Source organism: Dermacentor andersoni, chromosome 9 (assembly GCF_023375885.2).
Source record: "Dermacentor andersoni chromosome 9, qqDerAnde1_hic_scaffold, whole genome shotgun sequence".
Taxonomy (NCBI): Eukaryota; Metazoa; Arthropoda; class Arachnida; order Ixodida; family Ixodidae; genus Dermacentor; species Dermacentor andersoni.
In genome coordinates, this window is record NC_092822.1 from 47,067,723 (window position 1) to 47,089,067 (window position 21,345).

Below are 21,345 nucleotides of genomic sequence, written 5' to 3' on the forward strand. Positions count from 1 at the left end.
AACCACGGCGGGTAGGTTCATAGATTGTCACTGAAATCCACGGTTCGACGGATAACCCGTCTGGTCGGGAAAATTTATGGCGGGAAATATCAAACGCCGACCAATCTTTGAAAAAGAAAAAAAAAAAGGACGTTTCGGCCCCACTACGGGAGCCTTAGAGCCTACGGGAGATTCCTGTCGTTCCTGTTTACGCAGCGATCACGTATTATGGCGCCGTCAATGGTGCCCTAATTTTGATGCAATAGCGCATGCTTTAGTTCTGCGTGTGTGTCAAAATTTTTGCATGTCGGGACAAATATTGCGATACGTGCAAGCTTGAAATTTTGGGATGCCCGTTTTACCATGTTGTGGGTGGCTGCTGTCAAAGTGCATACAATTGAATATTTAATAACGGGGCTAAACAAGGAAGGAAAACAATCTCTTGGTGTCCAATGTGGTCTGCAACCAGCAATTTTTAACCCTCCTATTATGCAGGGGCTCCGCCGAACTCCCACGTGTATGTCGCAGTAACACAAGCCGTGGCGCTAGAAGTGACGTGCCAGGGCACGTGACGAGATGGAAGGCTCTGGAGATGGAGCCACTGACCTCTTCGTGCCCTGCACGGCAGGTGAAGACAAAACGTGCCAGATTGTCGACAAGCTGTCGACCTGGAACGAGCTCCTTCACGGTTCCCAATTCGAACTGCGAGAAATGCCGGAAACTGCCGGCCAACTTTTCTTGCAAAATTTTCCCGACGTCTTACCAACGACTGGAAATTTTGATGCACTGCGGATGCCACAGCACCCAGACCTCATTGGATGGTTACTGAGAACGCATCGCTGTATAGCATGTGTCTGTCTTAAGCTGTCTGTCGCCGGAGTGACAAGCTTCGCGGTACTTGACACTCTTCGGCACAGCTCGGGGACCAAGACAGTGACACTGCGCTTCCAGGATATGAAATCCTTGGACGCCGCTTTCGAAGTCATACCCTCCTTGACGAGAATCGAAGAGCTTCACTGCGCATCCTGCATCAGATACGAGGCTGCCCCACAAGGATTTGTAGCCGCGCTGTCGACGCTTCTGCAGGCTTCATCGTCTCTTAAGAGTCTATACCTAAGTTTCTTTCAGCTCATAGGACCGGTGGCGGACACGCTTTTCACAGGCTTGCTATTAAACAAAGACAAGCTGAAAGAGCTCTATCTGCTAGACTCCGAAATCATGTGCGACTCTTATCCGCACGCCCTAAACGAATACCTTGCTACGACCACGGCTCTAAAGCGTTTGGCCGTCGAAATGGCGAATGAGGTTGTGCAGAAGGCTCTTCTCGAAGGCATTCTGAAAAACAGGAGTATCGACAAGCTCCTCATCGGCGGTTTAATTGAAAACGAGGAAAGCCCGGGAATAGTAGCTGCACTTATCAGGGAGAACACCGTGATTAGTAGCTTGAGTATTTCTCTCAGAGATGATCCTGCGGTCGGGCCGCTTTCGGTTTACAGCTGCTGGGTCCCTCCACTCATTAAAAACGACACATTGCAAGAAGTCAGCTTTCCCTTGAAGACGTTCCGGCCGTCAGAGTGGGCTTCGTTCATTAGGGCGCTGCCGAATAAAGAAAACTTGAAAAAGGTGAACATCAATGCGGAATTCGACCACCGTCAGTTCCTGCCCGTCTACGCAGAGGTCGAAAGCCTCGGCTTGGAAGAAAAAGTTTCCGTCACATTCTACTCCTTCGCGCGCGACGTCGACTTGCTGCACTGCAAGGCAATCTCTAAGATAGAACTCTCCGCAGAAGAACCAGACGACCGCTTAGTAGCCGCTTTGAGAGTCTTGCCAAACTTTCGACACGTGACTGACCTGAGCATCGATCTGTGGTCGAGCAGGATGACACTTTTTCTGGCACTTGCACGATATTTAAGCTCGACGACCACGCTGCGCCATCTCGCGCTTAACGTCGGCTGGGACGTCGCGGTCGAATCCGAGGGAACGAGCCCGTGGTGGTCAGCCGTACCCGAGTCCCTGGCTCGAAACGAGAGCCTCAGGCAACTGAGGGTTTACGCGAAGCACCTTAGCACGCCAGACATCGAGGCCTTGGCCGACTCGCTCAAACGAAGCCGGACCATCAGATTCGCCGAGTTCATCGACGTGCCCAACAACGGCGCATCTGTCTTCGTTCGACGCCTTTCGGTGGACATCGCGGACAACTGGACGCTGCTGCGCGTGGTGTGCGGTTATTTCATAGACGCGGACAGGACGGGAGACTGGTTCGCCGTCAACGAGGCGACGCGGAGGAACTCGGGTCTCGTCGCGCGAGCGGCTCGATTCTTGAAGGCTTCACATTTCGACAGGTAAGGTGACCCACGGCTGCCTCGTACATGTAGAAAATACTATGCGGTTCTCTCCACAACCTAGTAGAATTCTCTTCTGCACCACCTTCACTTTCCTGATTTTCTTTTTCTGGCCTCCCAGCGTTCTTAACGTAATCTACATCCTAAGTTCGTTGGTAAAATATTTCACTTACGTTGCAGGACCGTAAATTTTTCAGAAAAATAGATGCGCCGTCCATTACCCGCTCTCATAGGAACCTGAGCGTCTACGGACCCCCAGAGCTTCCCAACGAAACCTCGCAGAGCTAGGTCTTCTTCCAACAGTGATGTGTGCGAAGTTACGACATCGTAAACTTACCAAAAGCGCTCTACGAGACGGTCAGATGCAAAGAAACAAGTAAAGCAAACATGGTCACTTGTCTTCTTTGTTATTTTTTCGTCTCCCCTGCCCGTAGCGCCCTATAAAAATCTTATTACCTGTTACCATGTCGTCCAAGATCGCACTGTAAACATAGGTCATGTTTCGCCCAAATAAATGCCATAGCTTGGCGTCATTGCAGGCGCTATCATTCGATTGTGATTGCGTTACAAATATGTTCATTGAGATTTTCCGCAATTTAAGAATTTCCGGCAATTTTCGCAATACCCTTGAGGACCAAAGCAGACGTGTCTTCCCAGCAATCAGCAGAATTGCATATTTTCTTTTAGATGCAGCGCATTTAATTCGACATCTTTCGACAGTTGTCATATAAACAGCAACAACAACAAAAAAGAAAAAGAAAACAGGAATAGGCGTTGAGCGAAGCTCCCTCGTTGAAAAAAAAATATTCCTTTTTCATTTTTGAAGCAGACTAGGTTAGCGAAGTATCTGCGGCCACTTACATATGACATAGGAGAGCGAAAGCATTTACGATGAGGTTCGCAAGTACATGCCACTGGAATGTCCATTACCCGTGAAAGAAGAGTACAGTCCGAGAGCTTGGATCGGAACGCGCGGAGATGTTTACATTGGCTAATAAATGTTTGAAAATTGGTATTTCATTGAACAATTACGTATCATGAACAAGAAGCAGTCGGGACAGTTCTGGAAGAACTGCTAACAGTACGTCTTGACGCAGGCACGCAGGGCTGTCGCACACGTTATTGAAACATGATCACGTTTGGCCTCAAGGAGCTCCAGCACGTAGTATGCAATAACGAGTCATGATGAAATATTTATTATAGCGATTTGGCGCATTCCGCACTTGATGCACGGGCAAGATGAGCGCATACGTTCGCGTATGCTGCCCGAAGCAGACACAATACGAGCCAGTCTCAAGCCAATCCATGCTTGTGACGCGTTCGAGTGTTTGTGAACACGAATGAGCGTGTGGTTCCGCACTGGGCACGACCTCCCGCGATCAGATGAGACACGCAGTGGTAAGAATCATTCATGCGTTCGATGTCGGCGTTCTTGAGCGTTTTGAAATGTCATTGAGACGCTTACATAGAACGTGAGACGCGTGCCTTCATGTCGTTCCTTATTTAGCACTATTATTTGCATTGAAATTTGGCATTTTGACGCATTAAATGCGCTTGTGTGCGTCAGTGTATGTTTCAGTTGTGTAAAGGCAGCAGCTGCCGCGAGCCCGCCATGTCGGGCGATGACGTTGTTTTCGTGAAACGAAAGTCTGCACAGACCTCGAGAAAAGTTCGCTGCTGCTTTAAAAAAGTGGCGTACATTTGCCAATCTGACGACCGATACATAAGATGCAGTGAACCTGTACGAGCGTGTTCTCATAGCCATCGGGAGTATTAGGGACCTGTTTGTTAGTTAGAGGCCTCGTACAAACCCAGATAGCAGTCGCTGCTGGGCTTAACGCCCTTAACACACACCGCAAGGAAGCAGTGCGCAAGTTTCCAATATGCACCTGCGAATTCACAAACTTGAACCATGTCTACCACGGTGCAACGCACAAGAATTTCTGTTACTCAGAAAAACATCACTGGTCACGCGCAGGTACGTCACCGGAGCTCTGGAGCGTGTCTCCCGGTACCCTGTGCTATTGGACGAGGTCGCTCGGCAGGCCTATATCGACCAATCGGAAATCGTTGGCTTGGTGCGAGAACGCCTGAAGAGAACCGAAACCTTGGACGGATTCATGCGGGCCGCCGGAGTCGTCAGGGAGCGAGTCGTCTGCCATCCACCCGACGACGGCCGTATGCAACTGGACGACCTGATCGAGGACTGCTGGAGGAACGTACGACGTTATCTCGTGGCAGACGACGTCAAGGGCAGCATTAGGCATATTGAAAATATCTGAGCGCAGAGGAAGCTTGCGGCGAGGACCGATGGGTGGTACCTTCAGCAACGGCCTGATAGCTCGTTTCAGAGTGTGAGCCATTGCGCGCGTACGTGTTTGCATAATGCGCAGCTGCGATCGAGTTTGGCGCTTGTCGGGGAGTGCGGCGCCATCCGTTGCAGTCACATGGCTGAGTTAGAACTGACCGGAAGTGCAATGACCGGAATTGGCTGAGCAGCTTGCATTTCATTTCATTTATTTATTAATACTGTCGTCCACGCTGTAGGGCTATTACAGGGGTTGAAATACAATGACATAGTAGCACGGACACTTCGATTTTTGTCAGCGCGTATGCGGTCCTTTCCATGAGCGGACTAGACCATTGAAAGAGATTGGTCGCCGTTTTGCTGCTGAAGATTTACGGGTTTCTGTACTGCGATGGGCAAATATCAAAGGCATGTCTACAGAAATGAGTGACGATCCATGGCCACCGCTATAGACTATAGACGATGGCCACTGCTACAATAAAATGTCCATCTGGAACCTAGGCATATGTTTTCATTAACGTTTTCATGCGAGCGAATATTCGTGAAAAATTGTCGAGAATGAACAAAGAGTGCTGAACTGTTTTTGTGTGGTACGGTATTTTACAAGATTTACCCTTTTGTTCCGTGAAATGAGTTGCTTTATTTGGAATTTCTCAGTTATCCATCTCGGCATGATTCCTACCACTGACATAGGGCCTAGTTGCTTTAACATAACAGGCCCGGATAATAATTCACATATTGCGCATTTGTTGGCATTGAAGCGGATTGTACTTCCTGGAAATTGGGAATAATTTGATTTTTATTGGCGTATGATCCTAAATTCTTGTTCTCTTGCCATGGTATTGAACATTACCTTTGTATTGTGCATGTGAATGTTTAACTCTACTCGTATACTTTCTCTGCTAAGTTCCTTAATCATTTGTTGCAAATGCTCCGCAGTATTAGCGCATAGGACAATGCTTTGTGCCTATAGCTTTCGAGATAGTATCATTTTTTGTCTTCCTGCAAGACATTCTGCGGCTTTTCTCACGCTTGTGGTTGTGCCGGCTGCCCGGTGTTGCTTCATTCACGTGGTGAACCTCCGCGAACATTCAGCTATAGATGGCTTACAAGGACGGATGCCAAGCGTGTAGTAATCTGTGCTCTCAGAAAAGGATGAAAACTAGGCTATGGTTTGTATGGATTCATGCTTAAGAACAAAACATCAAGAAAAACATTCTGGAAAGAACGACAGGGAGTGGGGGGCGTAGCACTTCATATATATATACTGATAGCTGACAAAAATGTTTTTGTCGCTTATGGTGGGCGTATGTGCAAGAAGGTATATGTATGTATGTATGTATGTATGTATGTATGTATGTATGTATGTATGTATGTATGTATGTATGTATGTATGTATGTATGTATGTATGTATGTATGTATGTATGTATGTGTAAGTGTGTGTGTTTGCTGTCACATGTATTGAAAGGGAACTGACGACGTTTATTGAGGATAGCTGGTTCCTTAAGAACACGGCGGTGAGACTAGCTATCGAGTGGGGTGAGTAGCACGCTTACTTCTTTCTTCTTGTCGTTGCCTGTCTCTTCTCTTGCATTGTGCCCACTACTGCAGGTGCCATGATAAACCCTTCCTCGGAATGAGCATCGGCTCGATGCTCAAGAAGTGGTGTAAGAAAGGGGAAAAACGTGCTCAAGGCAGGTCCTCGCGCATAGAACGCAGGGACAGCTACAGGAAATACAAAAGCTCAGCAGTGGTGAAGCGGGATGCGGACAGTCTCAAGAGAGGTAACCACATTAGCTGGAAATGGGAGGGTAAATGTAGAAACGAATAAATGAAGAAAAAAATAATAAAGACCGCGCAGCACAAGTTTTCATGCGCACAACGTGAACTATGTCAGGGCTAGGTGGTTGTCTAAGCCGTGTTTGTGTCGCGCTGTCCGGAACGACTTCGTAGTTCACGTCACAAATGCGGCGCAGCACTTTGTATGGGCCAAAATACCGGCTCGGCAACTTTTCACAAAGGCCGTGGCGGCGAACAGCAGTCTACACCAACACTTGGTCTCCGGAGTTGTAGCACACCTGTCTTTGGCGGATGTTATAACGTCGTGCATCTGTTTGTTCCTGCTGACCGATGTGCAGCTGCGCGAGCTGGCGAGCTTCCTCGGCGCTCTCATCAAATTCCTTGGCGTCAGTAGTTTGGTGCTCGACGTCTTGACACGGATGCATAGCGCTCGGCATCGTCTGAACTTCGCGGCTCTAAACGAAACGAACTGGGCTGAAGCTCGATCTTTTTTTGTACCGTGGTATTATGCGCGATGGTCACGTAAGGCAAGACATTTGCTCCCATGTTTTGTGCTGGACGTCGATGTACATAGAGCTCGTGTGTGTGACGGTGTTGTTTAATCGCTGCGTAAGTCCGTTGGACTGCGGATGGTAAGCAGTCGTCGCTCGATGACTGAAGTTATCATCGTACTTCATCTGCCTCATCTCTCTTTCAGAGGTGATGTGGAGGCAACGGTAGGCTTCACCTGTGCTGGGAAGGAGCTGCGACGGGCCTGCCACTCCAGGAAGCTTGTTTTAAGACCAACACGTGGGGGGGGTGGAGTGAGGAGGTCTCACAACATCCTCTTTATTCGCTCCTATTTAAACCATACGTTGCTTACGTAATAATGCTGTGTAGCACCGTTATTGATTGGAACATAATCATTGCTACCCGACTTCATTCGGATAGATAGGGGTTTAAGGTTGGTAAAAGAAAATGTTTTTAAGAAAAACCGCCCTAAGGTGGTGCTACGCAGCAAGCGAGAACCAAAAAGAGTTTCGTTTTCAAAGAAAAAATTTCCATGATGGTGATGTTTTTATTGTGTGTATACTTTTCATTGCCTCCAATGGGGCCACGTGTGGGATTGGCCTCACTGAAGCCCTGAATTGAAGCCACAACGAAATAGTGAACGCTTAATGCACGTTTTGCAAGCGCCATCTTCTTCAGTCTACCTTTTTTTTTTGTTGTGTGGCCAGTAGAGCTCGTTTATTTATGTCTTGTGGGCGCCGAGCTGGCCGCAACTCAGAGGAGGACGCGGCCCGACTTTAACTGGTCTAGCAGAGCAAACGTTCCGCTGTGGTTGTGTGCCATAGTATGAAAACCATCACGATTATCAGCAGCACAGGCCGCGATTATTCCCGGCAGCTGTGGCGTCATTCGCTAAAAAGCCGTAGCCATCGTCATCAGCAACTCTCGAGCGAGCGAGCCCACGCAGTGGAACACCAGCGCGCGCTACGCATTGTTGTAACCTGCGACGACCGCTACGAATCGTTCGCTGTCCGTACCCCAGCGACTGCCGCGAAGATGCCTAGGAGCATGAGCGGCACTCCCAGCAGGAAAGGCCCAGCGATCCGGACCCCGAAGCAACTGTCGAGCGAGCCCGCGACCAGCGGCGCACAGGACCGAGACGTCGGCGGCACGCAGCAGCAGCAGCAGCTTGAGTGCGGCACCACCATCTACGGCCACGGCGACTTCCAGCGTCTCCTCTGTTGCTTCGTCGTGCTGACGCTGATGGTGCTGCACTGCCACAGCCAGTCGTCCTCCCTGGTTGCTCGACCCGTGGACCACTGGTGCCGACCGCCCTCGAAGTTCGCCGACCTTTCCACCGCCCGCTGGAAGAACGTCGGCGTTCCCGTCGACGACGCGGGGAGCCCCAGCGAGTGCCTCGCGTACGTCCGTCCGGGTCACCAGCCGAACGACACCGAGACCGTCGAGTGCGACGCGTGGGACTACGACGCCGCTCAAGCGCACCGGTCCGCGAGGAGCTTCTGGAACCTGGTGTGCCACCGGACGTGGTTGCTGTCCCTGGCCAACGCGGTCTACATGAGCGGTGCCCTGTTCATTGTGCCGGTCGCCGGGTGCCTGGCGGACACGTACGGGCGCAAGCTCGTCATCGCGTCGGGCGTCGCGGTGCTACTGCTGAGTACCGTGTGCACTTGCCTGACGCGCTCCTACTGGCTTTACCTGGCGGCCAGGTTCGTGAATTCGGCCTGCGCCAGCACCGTCTTCGTTGTCGCCCTGATTCTTCTCTACGAAGTGGTGCCGCTCGCCTACCGCGTCTTCTACGTGGGCATCTCCTGCTCGCTGGGCGTCTTCCTGGTCGACGTGTTCCTGCTGATTCTGGCGGTGTTCCCGCTCTCCTGGACCGTGCTGCAGGTGGTCATCTTGTCGCCGACGGTGCTGCTGGTGCTCGCGACGTGCGCCGTGCACGAGTCTCCCGCCTGGCTGCTGGTGCTGTGCCGGGTCGACGAGGCCGAGGCGATCATGCTCGAGGCCGCCAGGGTGAACGACGTGCACCGGGTCACGGCCAGGCAGGCCATGCAGAGGCTCCGCGCCGACATCAACCGCAGCGAGGGCACCTCGTCGCCCGCGGTCGCGCACGGCGCGGAAGCCAGGGGCGCCCGCATGGCCGGAGTGTTCGTCGTGACGTTCACGCTGATGCTGGGTATCTACGGCCTCACCTGGTCTAGCAGGATGCGCAAGGACGCGACAATAAGCATCGTGTCCGTCGTCCTGTCTGCGCCTTCATACGTGGTCATGTACCTGGCGCTCATGACCTGGGGCAGGTGGGTGACAACGCTTATTATCGCACACCATTTAAGGCAGTCCGTTGCTTTAAGCGAATCTCCGTATTACGTACGGAACGACGACACATATTGCGCAGTCATCATCATCAACTTAATATGGCATTGCGCGAGGTCGCGGGTTCGATCCCAAACCGCGGTAGCCTAATTTCCACTGGGGGGGAAATGAAACCTTCATGCACTTAGATTTAGGGACACGTTAACGAACACCCCTTTGTCCAAATTAATCCGGGGTCCGCCACTACGGCAAGCCAGATAATCTGGCTGTGGTTTTGGCACGTACAGCTCCATAATCCAATCCAAGTTTAATGCTTCTGCCACGATGTGATTTGCCATGTGAGGCAGTGACAAAGCTCAACCCTCTCGGAGGTTATGAAATATGGCGCACAACAACGCCTCAAGCAAACACCTCTCCCTTTGTGTTCTGTGCACTACGCAGACAAGCAGCAGTGGTGCACGCAAGGTAAGATTTAACATCAACTCGCCACTTTCGTATTAGACTGAACGTTGAAGAAATTAGGCTTTCGCCGTCAACATCACCGCCAATTATCGTCAATCAAAGCAACCAGCACAGAAAGCTTCGCTATATCGATTCCCACAGTGCGTGGGACCTGCATATTTTTTTTTCATTTCGCCCCTATCGAAATGGGGTTAAGCGCCTCGGATTGGATCCAACACCAAAGCCACTAAGCAAACACTGTGGGTACCACAGTGATGTGCACAACAGCAGGTAGACCCACAGCAGTGTACTCTGCGTCAGTTAGCACACAAGGTGGCATCAAACTACTTAGGTGCGTGCACCAAGTAGCGCTGCAGCACACTAGAATACATTAGACCGCGGTCTGGTGATTTTCCAGCTGGGCGGTGTCCTGCGCGCGGCGTGATTGGTGCAACGTACGAAATTCGCCACGAGATATGTTCGTTTCGTAACCGCATACGGTCGAGCACCTCTATAACGAAAGCAGCTGCAACGAACTGGCCTGTATAACGGAGGAATAATTCTGTCCCGGTTATATTGCGAGCTGTACGAAATTTGCCACGAGATATGTCCGTTTCGTAACCGTATACGGTCGAGCACCTCTATAACGAAACCCGCTACAATGAAATATAACCTCTATAACGAAAGAATAATTCTGTCCCAGTTTTACGAAATTCTCCACGAGATACGTTCGTTTCGTAACCGTATACGGTCGAGCACCTCTGTAACGAAACCCACTACAATGAAACGACCTCTATAACGAAAGAATAATTATGTCCCGGTTATACGAAATTCTCCACGAGATATGTTCGTTTCGTAACCGTGTACGGTCGAGCGCACCTCTATAACAAACTCCGCTACAACGAAATTACCTGTATAACGAAGGAATAATTCTGTCCCGGTTATACTGCGAGCTGTGTGGTGCGCGGCCTCTTCGGGCGAAGTGACCTCTACAAAGAGTAATTTCAGGGGCCCCAGGCACTTCGAACCCAAAGGCGGTCGACCGTATACTGCGGAGCCACGCCAAGTTTCACCCGTCCGGCGCGCCGCAATTGGCCATCGCGCTTGTCTCCGCAGGCTCCAGTTCCTGGTGGCCGCCATGACCCTGCTGGGTGGCACGTGCCTCCTCTTCGCCGTCGCCATCTCGGCCAATCCGCGCGTGGTGGGCGACGCCCTGCTGGTCGTGGCGCAGTGCTGCGCGCGCGCCCTGGCTCCGGCCAACTTCCTGTACGTGGCCGAGCTGTTCCCGACGCGCGTGCGCAGCACGGTCCTGTGCGGCGCCTACGCGTGCGGCCGGCTGGGCGCCGTGGCCGCCTCGGCGCTCGCCATGCTCGAGGACGTGGGCCGCGAGGACCTCGGCTTCGCCGTCGTCGGCTCGGCGGTGTTCGGCGGCGTCGCCGTGCTCCTGCGACTGCCCGAGACGAGCCGCGGCATCGCCGACGTCCGCAAAGCGAGCGGCACCGACAGGGACGTGCTCAGGGTGATGCAGGAGACGCTGGACTCGGCTCCGCCCCGAACGAGGCGCAAGAGAAGACGCAAGACGTCCAAGACGAGGCCGTAGCGTTGTTTGAGAAGTTTCGACGAGGGAGGGGGAGGGGGGGCGCTGAACTAATGAGCGCACCTAAAGCTTTTATCTCCTTAGTCGACTAATTCATGCTAAATACGTACGAAATGTTCCTCGTTTTTCTTAGTGACCAGTCGAGATATTAGCATAAAGAAATGTTTTCGAAGATGCGTGTCTTTCCGCCTTCGCCGCCATCATGCGCGAGTGGCACATGTGTTTTAACATCGCACCGTGTAACTTTTGCAGAACGCCGGGTTGAAAAGGTGGGCGCGGCGAGTATTGATCGACGTTTTCTGCTAATTAAGCTTTGATTATTGTATTTCATTTTGCTGTAAATCTTGTTGAAATAAAACACAGGAAGGTTTGAAATAGTGCCTCGTCGCATGGCGCTTGCTATAGCTTGAACAGCAGACTGCTGGTTTTGGTCGAGCTATATCATGTATAGTGTACAGCGAGGTGGAGGTAAGTGGCTGGAATTTCTTACTGATTTGCACATCCTTAAAATATCTTTTTCAGTTCAGAAGGAAGTTCACTTCTTTGTAAACAGTGACTATGAGGCTTTTTTACTTATCACTCTTGCATATCGAATATAAAGCAAATTTCATTAACAAATCAACAGCAACTTAATCGATTGAATGCGCTAAAGTGTACCCAAGCTGAAGTACTCTCAACCGGCTATGACAGATGGGATGGCGCAACAGCACACTCCTCCTCTGCTGGGCCCAAGTGTTATGGAGGTCGTCTAGCTCTCGAAAACCATTGCAGTACTGAAGTTGAGATGTATGGAGAATCCAGAGTTGTCTGTATAGATGACCCTGATTTATACGGCTATTCAAGGGGTTAATAAACTCTCGCCATGGTGGACAGACGCGATGGTCTGAGCCCTGTGCACAATAACCGACAAAATTAACAGGGGCCGAGCTGGACAGCAACAGCGACGACCCGGACAGAGAGTCGTTCCGTAAGTTTCCCCCTCTTTCTCTTGAATGTACGCCTTCTGCAGCTTTCACACCCTGGGTTGCGACTGTCGTGGGTCCTTTGAAGACTGCGATACGCGCTGTCGGAGCGATCGCGTCGCTGTTGAACCTCTTGCTCAGCGGCTTCGGAAGCCTGTCCTTCGTCCGCGTGTGTCAAGCGCAAACCGTGTATGAATGTGACTGGGTACCAACTTGCACGGCTTTCAGTTCAACTACGTGTTCGCTGCACGAATGAACATGGCTGGAATAAGCCTAACGAGAATCCGCGCCGTGTAACCATATTAACTGTCTTCTGTCCCACAGAGTCCTCTCGCGTGTCAGCCATAAAACGTACGGAAATGGCGCAGTTGCCTTAAAACCAGGTTCATTGCTTCCTCGAAAGACTCCGCGTAAAACTGAGGGCACCCCGGTCCACGAAAACGGAGGGGAGGGGGTGAAGGAAAGCCTCCCCTTTCCCCTTCATCCTCAACAAATGTATTTCCACCCCCAAACTTGAAGCACACATCCGAAGCATCTGCACCACTACAAGCGCACATCGGCACAGGTCCGTTTATTCATTGCGGGAATCGGCGTCAGCACTCCTTCAGCACGAGCGATTCACTGTGTGAACACTGCTACGGCGTCACTGTAACGAGCACTTGCCTATTTCTTTTCGTTTTCTTGTTTCCTTCTTTTTGTGTGTGTGTGCGTAAACCTATCTGCGCATAACCACTTATTACACCAATAACCTTAGGTGGCTCATGGGTCGAAAAATCCGGCGACCTTCCGGGGTTATCGCACCATATTTCAAGCGCACGTGCCAGTAAAGCCGACGATTTCTTTATCAGTAAAAGAGCTTAATTACCTCTGCTCGAGTTGAACGAACACCCTTGAAAATAATCAGTGCGGCTGCAAAAGTGTCTGCGTGTGGTTCTCCCGGTATTTTACGAGAAAATTATTCTAGGCTTATTTGTTTATTTAGCGCGTAAATCTGCATCAGCACGTGCGCGGGGAGTAAAATAAGAACTAACGCTTTAGAGGGAACTTAAATAACTTGGCTGAAACAATATTTTCATGGGCTATAGCCTTCACTTTTTTTATTTTCCCGATAAAATTAATCTAGGCTCATTTGTTTATTTAGCGCGTAAATCGGCATCAGCACGTGCGCGGGGAGTAAAATAAGAACTAACGCTTTAGAGGGGAGTTAAATATCTTGGCTGAAACGATATTTTCATGCCCAAGAAAATATCATTTGTTGTTATGGGGTTTTACGGGCCAAAACCACTTTCTGATTATGAGACACGCCGTAGTGGGGGACTCCGGAAATTTCGACCACCTGGGGTTCTATAACGTGCACCTAAATCTAAGTACACGGGTGTTTTCGCACTTCGCCCTCATCGAAATGCGGCCGCCGTGGCCGGGATTCGATCCCGCGATAGGGTGGCTAGAAGGGGAGGTGTGAATACCGGCGGCGCTTTCCTTCGGGCGCGCGTGACCCCCTTGCGCACCGATGCCACCAGGGGGAACGTGGCGCTGCTGCTCGCAGCGTGGTATTACGGCGTGGTACACCCGCGCTGGCCTGCGCCCTCCGCTGTCAGTTGGTCTCGTCGCCTGTTTTGGAGTTCCTCCCGCCATTCCGTCATTCGAGGGCGAGATGCTGCACCAAAGTTATGTTGAGCACCGCAGCGACGCACGGCTAGTTTATTACATTGCAGGTTATGTGGCGAGAAGGCGTGTTTTGCCCACACATTGTGAAGACTACGAAGCACCATAAAGGCAATATCCCCAGAGAGCTTCCACCAGAGGCATCCAAAGAGTGGGACCTTGAGGGCCTTTTATATCCCTCAGAATCGTTCTATAAGCTGGACAATGCCCTTGAAAAGAAACTCCCTCGTTTATTCAGTGTAACACTCGCCGTGGTTGCTCAGTGGCTATGGTGTTGGGCTGCTGAGCACGAGGTCCTGGGATCGAATCCCGGCCACGGCGGCCGCATCCCGATGGGGGCGAAATGTGAAAACACCCGTGTACTTATATCTATGTAGGTGCACGTTAAAGAACCCCAGGTGGTCAAAATTTCCGGAGCCCTCCACTATGGCGTGCCTCATAATCGGAAAGTGGTTTTGGCACGTAGAACCCCATAATTTTTAATTCAGTGTAACACACTAGCATGCCAAAGCTGTGGCCGAGATTTTGCAGTCAATTGGTTAAATATCAAAAATTGGTTGCCTAGACCATTCTGCTACCCTGTCAGCCTCAGTTATACGTTTTTATTGCCTCACAAGTATTCACTTTTTGCTTAAAAGTTTCAGTCAGCAGAGCAGTGAGAAGAAACACTGAAACCTTGTGTTATAAATATTTTTGCTCATTTGTAAATAAACGATTACATGACCAGATCTGTTGCTTCACTGTCTGCAATCATAGTAAATTCCTTATATGAGCGTCAAAATGACATGCTACAGGTCTGCAAGCGCAGATAAAAAGTGGTTTATAAATACGTCCAGACTTTATCAGGTAATGTCTGCAGTTTACAGGTCTTACGGCACGCATAGGGTGATTGCTGATCTCGAGGACGGCGGTCGCATTTTCAGGGAGGCGATATGCAAGGCGCCCGTGTGCCGTATGATGTCAGTGCGCGTTAAAGAAACCGAAGTGGTCGAAATTATTTCGAAGCCCCCACTAGCTCCTAACACCCAAAGCCAGCTCACGAAATGCGCACAGACAAAACGCGTTTGAATCTCGATACAGTGCGAACAGGGCCCGTAAAACTCACAGGAGTAATAATGATTTGGGCTGACATAACACTGTTTTCATGATAAAGATTCATTCTTTGACGCTCGCAGAAAGCGCGGGATACCTGAAACGGGCTCACTTTCACTTCGGTGGTGGAGATGCAGCCGACGCGAGGCTGGCGAGGCGCTCATTTCGGCTGCGTGCTTACCCCGCCTTGGTCAACAGCGCCGCCTCGCGGCATCGGTGCGCTGTGGGGTCACGTTTGCGCCGCCGGTATTCACACCTCCCCTTCTATCCACCCTACCCGCGAGCTCGTGCTCGGCAGCCTAACACCTTAGCCACTGAGCAACCACGGCGGGTAAGAAAATATCATTTTTCCGACGAAAAATAAAGTGTCTCGTAAGCGCTCGTTCTCGGCATATATGAATCCCCGGGCTCGCGCGGATGCCTTTTAATGCGATAAATAAACGATTAGGCCGAGAATAATTTTCCCCGAAAAATTGAAAAAATGGTAAGCCTATAGCTCAGAAAATATCATTATTCCGACGAAAAATAAAGTGGCTCGAAAGCGCTCGTTCTCGGCATATATGAGTCCCCGGGCTTGCGCTGGTGCCGTTTAACGCGATAAATAAACGATTAGGCGCAGAATAATTTTCCCCGAAAAATTGAAAAAATGCTAACCCTATAGCCCACGAAAATATCATTTTTCCGACGAAAAATAAAGTGGCTCGAAAGCACTCGTTCTCGGCATATATGAGTCCCCGGGCTTGCGCTGATGCCGTTTAACGCGATAAATAAACGATTAGGCGCAGAATAATTTTCCCTGAAAAATTGAAAAATGCTAAGCCTATAGCCCAGGAAAAAATCATTTTTCCGACGAAAAATCAAGTGGCTCGAAAGCGCTCGTTCTCGGCATATATGAGTCCCCGGGCTTGCGCGGATTCGTTTTAACGCGATAAATAAACGATTAGGCGCAGAATAATTTTCCCCGAAAAATTGAAAAAATGCTAAGCCTATATAGCCCAGGAAAATATCATTTTTCCGACGAAAAATAAAGTGGCTCGAAAGCACTCGTTCTCGGCATATATGAGTCCCCGGGCTTGCGCTGATGCCGTTTAACGCGATAAATAAACGATTAGGCGCAGAATAATTTTCCCCGAAAAATTGAAAAAATGCTAAGCCTATAGCCCAGGAAAATATCATTTTTCCGACGAAAAATAAATTGGCTCGAAAGCACTCGTTCTCGGCATATATGAGTCCCCGGGCTTGCGCTGATGCTGTTTAACGCGATAAATAAACGATTAGGCGCAGAATAATTTTCCCCGAAAAATTGAAAAAAATGGTAAGCCTATAGCCCAGGAAAATATCATTCTTCCGACGAAAAATAAATTGGCTCGAACGCGCTCGTTCTCGGCATATACGAGTTCCCGGGCTTGCGCTGATGCCGTTTAACGCGATAAATAAACGATTAGGCGCAGAATAATTTTCCCCGAGAAATTGAAAAAATGCTAAGCCTATAGCCCAGGAAAATTTCATTTTTCCGACGAAAAATAAAGTGGCTCGAAAGCACTCGTTCTCGGCATATATGAGTCCCCGGGCTTGCACTGATGCCGTTTAACGCGATAAATAAACGATTAGGCGCAGAATAATTTTCCCCGAAAAATTGAAAAAATGCTAACCCTATAGCCCAGGAAAATATCATTTTTCCGACGAAAAATAAAGTGGCTCGAAAGCGCTCGTTCTCGGCATATATGAGTCCCCGGGCTTGCGCTGATGCCGTTTAACGCGATAAATAAACGATTAGGCGCAGAATAATTTTCCCCGAAAAATTGAAAAAAATGCTAAGCCTATAGCCCAGGGAAATATCATTTTTCCGACGAAAAATAAAGTGGCTCGAAAGCGCTCGTTCTCGGCGTATATGAGTCCCCGGGCTTGCACTGATGTCGTTTAACGCGATAAATAAACGATTAGGCACAGGATAATTTTCCCCGAAAAATTGAAAAAAATGCTAAGCCTATAGCCCAGGAAAATATCATTTTTCCGACGAAAAATAAAGTGGCTCGAAAGCGCTCGTTCTCGGCGTATATGAGTCCCCGGGCTTGCACTGATGCCGTTTAACGCGATAAATAAACGATTAGGCGCAGAATAATTTTCCCCGAAAAATTGAAAAAAATGCTAAGCCTATAGCCCAGGAAAATATCATTTTTCCGACGAAAAATAAAGTGGCTCGAAAGCGCTCGTTCTCGGCGTATATGAGTCCCCGGGCTTGCACTGATGCCGTTTAACGCGATAAATAAACGATTAGGCACAGGATAATTTTCCCCGAAAAATTGAAAAAAATGCTAAGCCTATAGTCCAGGGAAATATCATTTTTCCGACGAAAAATAATGTGGCTCGAAAGCGCTCGTTCTCGGCGTATATGAGTCCCCGGGCTTGCACTGATGCCGTTTAACGCGATAAATAAACGATTAGGCACAGGATAATTTTCCCCGAAAAATTGAAAAAAATGCTAAGCCTATAGCCCAGGAAAATATCATTTTTCCGACGAAAAATAAAGTGGCTCGAAAGCGCTCGTTCTCGGCGTATATGAGTCCCCGGGCTTGCACTGATGCCGTTTAACGCGATAAATAAACGATTAGGCGCAGAATAATTTTCCCCGAAAAATTGAAAAAAATGCTAAGCCTATAGCCCAGGAAAATATCATTTTTCCGACGAAAAATAAAGTGGCTCGAAAGCGCTCGTTCTCGGCGTATATGAGTCCCCGGGCTTGCGCTGATGCCGTTTAACGCGATAAATAAACGATTAGGCGCAGAATAATTTTCCCCGAAAAATTGAAAAAATGCTAACTCTATAGCCCAGGAAAATATCATTTTTCCGACGAAAAATAAAGTGGCTCGAAAGCGCTCGTTCTCGGCATATATGAGTCCCCGGGCTTGCACTGATGCCGTTTAACGCGATAAATAAACGATTAGGCGCAGAATAATTTTCCCCGAAAAATTGAAAAAATGCTAAGCCTATAGCCCAGGAAAATATCATTTTTCCGACGAAAAATAAAGTGTCTCGAAAGCGGTCGTTCTCGGCATATATGAGTCCCTGGGCTTGCGCTGATGCCGTTTAACGCGATAAATAAACGATTATGCGCCGAATAATTTTCCCCGAAAAATTGAAAAAATGGTAAGCCTATTATAGCCCAGGGAAATATCATTTTTCCGACGAAAAATAAAGTGGCTCGAAAGCGCTCGTTCTCGGCATATATGAGTCCCCGGGCTTGCGCTGATGCCGTTTAACGCGATAAATAAACGATTAGGCGCAGAATAATTTTCCCCGAAAAATTGAAAAATGCTAAGCCTATAGCCCAGGAAAATATCACTTTTCCGACGAAAAATAAAGTGGCTCGAAAGCGCTCGTTCTCGGCATATATGAGTCCCCGGGCTTGCGCTGATGCTGTTTAACGCGATAAATAAACGATTAGGCGCAGAATAATTTTCCCCGAAAAATTGAAAAAAATGGTAAGCCAATATAGCCCAGGAAAATATCATTTTTCCGACGAAAAATAAAGTGGCTCGAACGCGCTCGTTCTCGGCATATATGAGTCCCCGGGCTTGCTCTGATGCCGTTTAACGCGATAAATAAACGATTAGGCGCAGAATAATCTTCCCCGAAAAATTGAAAAAATGCTTATAGCCCAGGAAAATATCATTTTTCCGACGAAAAATAAAGTGGCTCGAAAGCGCTCGTTCTCGGCATATATGAGTCCCCGGGCTTGCGCTGATGCCGTTTAACGCGATAAATAAACGATTAGGTGCAGAATAATTTTCCCCGAAAAATTGAAAAAATGCTAAGCCTATACCCCAGGAAAATATCATTTTTCCGACGAAAAATAAAGTGTCTGGAAAGCGGTCGTTCTCGGCATATATGAGTCCCCGGGCTTGCGCTGATGCCGTTTAACGCGATAAATAAACGATTATGCGCAGAATAATTTTCCCCGAAAAATTGAAAAAATGGTAAGCCTATTATAGCCCAGGAAAATATCATTTTTCCGACGAAAAATAAAGTGGCTCGAAAGCGCTCGTTCTCGGCGTATATGAGTCCCCGGGCTTGCACTGATGCCGTTTAACGCGATAAATAAACGATTAGGCACAGGATAATTTTCCCCGAAAAATTGAAAAAAATGCTAAGCCTATAGCCCAGGGAAATATCATTTTTCCGACGAAAAATAAAGTGGCTCGAAAGCGCTCGTTCTCGGCGTATATGAGTCCCCGGGCTTGCACTGATGCCGTTTAACGCGATAAATAAACGATTAGGCGCAGAATAATTTTCCCCGAAAAATTGAAAAAATGGTAAGCCTATTATAGCCCAGGAAAATATCATTTTTCCGACGAAAAATAAAGTGGCTCGAAAGCGCTCGTTCTCGGCGTATATGAGTCCCCGGGCTTGCACTGATGCCGTTTAACGCGATAAATAAACGATTAGGCGCAGAATAATTTTCCCCGAAAAATTGAAAAAAATGCTAAGCCTATAGCCCAGGGAAATATTTTTCCGACGAAAAATAAAGTGGCTCGAAAGCGCTCGTTCTCGGCGTATATGAGTCCCCGGGCTTGCACTGATGCCGTTTAACGCGATAAATAAACGATTAGGCACAGGATAATTTTCCCCGAAAAATTGAAAAAAATGCTAAGCCTATAGCCCAGGAAAATATCATTTTTCCGACGAAAAATAAAGTGGCTCGAAAGCGCTCGTTCTCGGCGTATATGAGTCCCCGGGCTTGCGCTGATGCCGTTTAACGCGATAAATAAACGATTAGGCGCAGAATAATTTTCCCCGAAAAATTGAAAAAAATGCTAAGCCTATAGCCCAGGAAAATATCATTTTTCCGACGAAAAATAAAGTGGCTCGAAAGCGCTCGTTCTCGGCGTATATGAGTCCCCGGGCTTGCCCTGATGCCGTTTAACGCGATAAATAAACGATTAGGCGCAGAATAATTTTCCCCGAAAAATTGAAAAAAATGGTAAGCCTATAGCCCAGGAAAATATCATTCTTCCGACGAAAAATAAATTGGCTCGAACGCGCTCGTTCTCGGCATATACGAGTTCCCGGGCTTGCGCTGATGCCGTTTAACGCGATAAATAAACGATTAGGCGCAGAATAATTTTCCCCGAGAAATTGAAAAAATGCTAAGCCTATAGCCCAGGAAAATATCATTTTTCCGACGAAAAATAAAGTGGCTCGAAAGCACTCGTTCTCGGCATATATGAGTCCCCGGGCTTGCACTGATGTCGTTTAACGCGATAAATAAACGATTAGGCACAGGATAATTTTCCCCGAAAAATTGAAAAAAATGCTAAGCCTATAGCCCAGGAAAATATCATTTTTCCGACGAAAAATAAAGTGGCTCGAAAGCGCTCGTTCTCGGCGTATATGAGTCCCCGGGCTTGCACTGATGCCGTTTAACGCGATAAATAAACGATTAGGCGCAGAATAATTTTCCCCGAAAAATTGAAAAAAATGCTAAGCCTATAGCCCAGGAAAATATCATTTTTCCGACGAAAAATAAAGTGGCTCGAAAGCGCTCGTTCTCGGCGTATATGAGTCCCCGGGCTTGCACTGATGCCGTTTAACGCGATAAATAAACGATTAGGCACAGGATAATTTTCCCCGAAAAATTGAAAAAAATGCTAAGCCTATAGTCCAGGGAAATATCATTTTTCCGACGAAAAATAATGTGGCTCGAAAGCGCTCGTTCTCGGCGTATATGAGTCCCCGGGCTTGCACTGATGCCGTTTAACGCGATAAATAAACGATTAGGCACAGGATAATTTTCCCCGAAAAATTGAAAAAAATGCTAAGCCTATAGCCCAGGAAAATATCATTTTTCCGACGAAAAATAAAGTGGCTCGAAAGCGCTCGTTCTCGGCGTATATGAGTCCCCGGGCTTGCACTGATGCCGTTTAACGCGATAAATAAACGATTAGGCGCAGAATAATTTTCCCCGAAAAATTGAAAAAAATGCTAAGCCTATAGCCCAGGAAAATATCATTTTTCCGACGAAAAATAAAGTGGCTCGAAAGCGCTCGTTCTCGGCGTTAATGAGTCCCCGGGCTTGCCCTGATGCCGTTTAACGCGATAAATAAACGATTAGGCGCAGAATAATTTTCCCCGAAAAATTGAAAAAATGCTAACTCTATAGCCCAGGAAAATATCATTTTTCCGACGAAAAATAAAGTGGCTCGAAAGCGCTCGTTCTCGGCGTTAATGAGTCCCCGGGCTTGCACTGATGCCGTTTAACGCGATAAATAAACGATTAGGCGCAGAATAATTTTCCCCGAAAAATTGAAAAAATGCTAACTCTATAGCCCAGGAAA

At 48.5% G+C, this 21,345-nt stretch overlaps 2 protein-coding genes across 2 annotated transcripts; both read left to right on the forward strand.

Moving 5' to 3' along the window:
• Window positions 1-486: 486 nt before the first annotated feature.
• LOC126527979 (uncharacterized) lies at window positions 487-5,118 on the forward strand. Its single transcript, XM_050175819.2, has 2 exons — window positions 487-2,321; window positions 4,300-5,118. The coding sequence occupies exons 1-2, from the start codon at window positions 556-558 to the stop codon at window positions 4,601-4,603; spliced, it is 2,070 nt and encodes a 689-aa protein (XP_050031776.1). The 5' UTR covers window positions 487-555; the 3' UTR covers window positions 4,604-5,118.
• Window positions 5,119-7,266: 2,148 nt separating this feature from the next.
• Window positions 7,267-11,666, forward strand: LOC126527990 (solute carrier family 22 member 6-like). Its single transcript, XM_050175832.2, has 2 exons — window positions 7,267-9,237; window positions 10,811-11,666. Exons 1-2 carry the CDS (start codon window positions 7,766-7,768, stop codon window positions 11,292-11,294), a joined length of 1,956 nt encoding a protein of 651 aa, XP_050031789.1. The 5' UTR covers window positions 7,267-7,765; the 3' UTR covers window positions 11,295-11,666.
• Window positions 11,667-21,345: the final 9,679 nt, after the last annotated feature.

Excerpts from the sequence above, each read along its gene's own strand:
- LOC126527979 (XM_050175819.2), top strand. The coding sequence starts at position 556 with ATGGAAGGCTCTGGAGATGGAGCCACTGACCTCTTCGTGCCCTGCACG. Across the intron at positions 2,322-4,299 it reads AAGGCTTCACATTTCGACAG|GTACGTCACCGGAGCTCTGG; the intron begins GTAAGGTGACCC and ends GGTCACGCGCAG.
- LOC126527990 (XM_050175832.2), top strand. The coding sequence starts at position 7,766 with ATGAAAACCATCACGATTATCAGCAGCACAGGCCGCGATTATTCCCGG. Across the intron at positions 9,238-10,810 it reads GCGCTCATGACCTGGGGCAG|GCTCCAGTTCCTGGTGGCCG; the intron begins GTGGGTGACAAC and ends TTGTCTCCGCAG.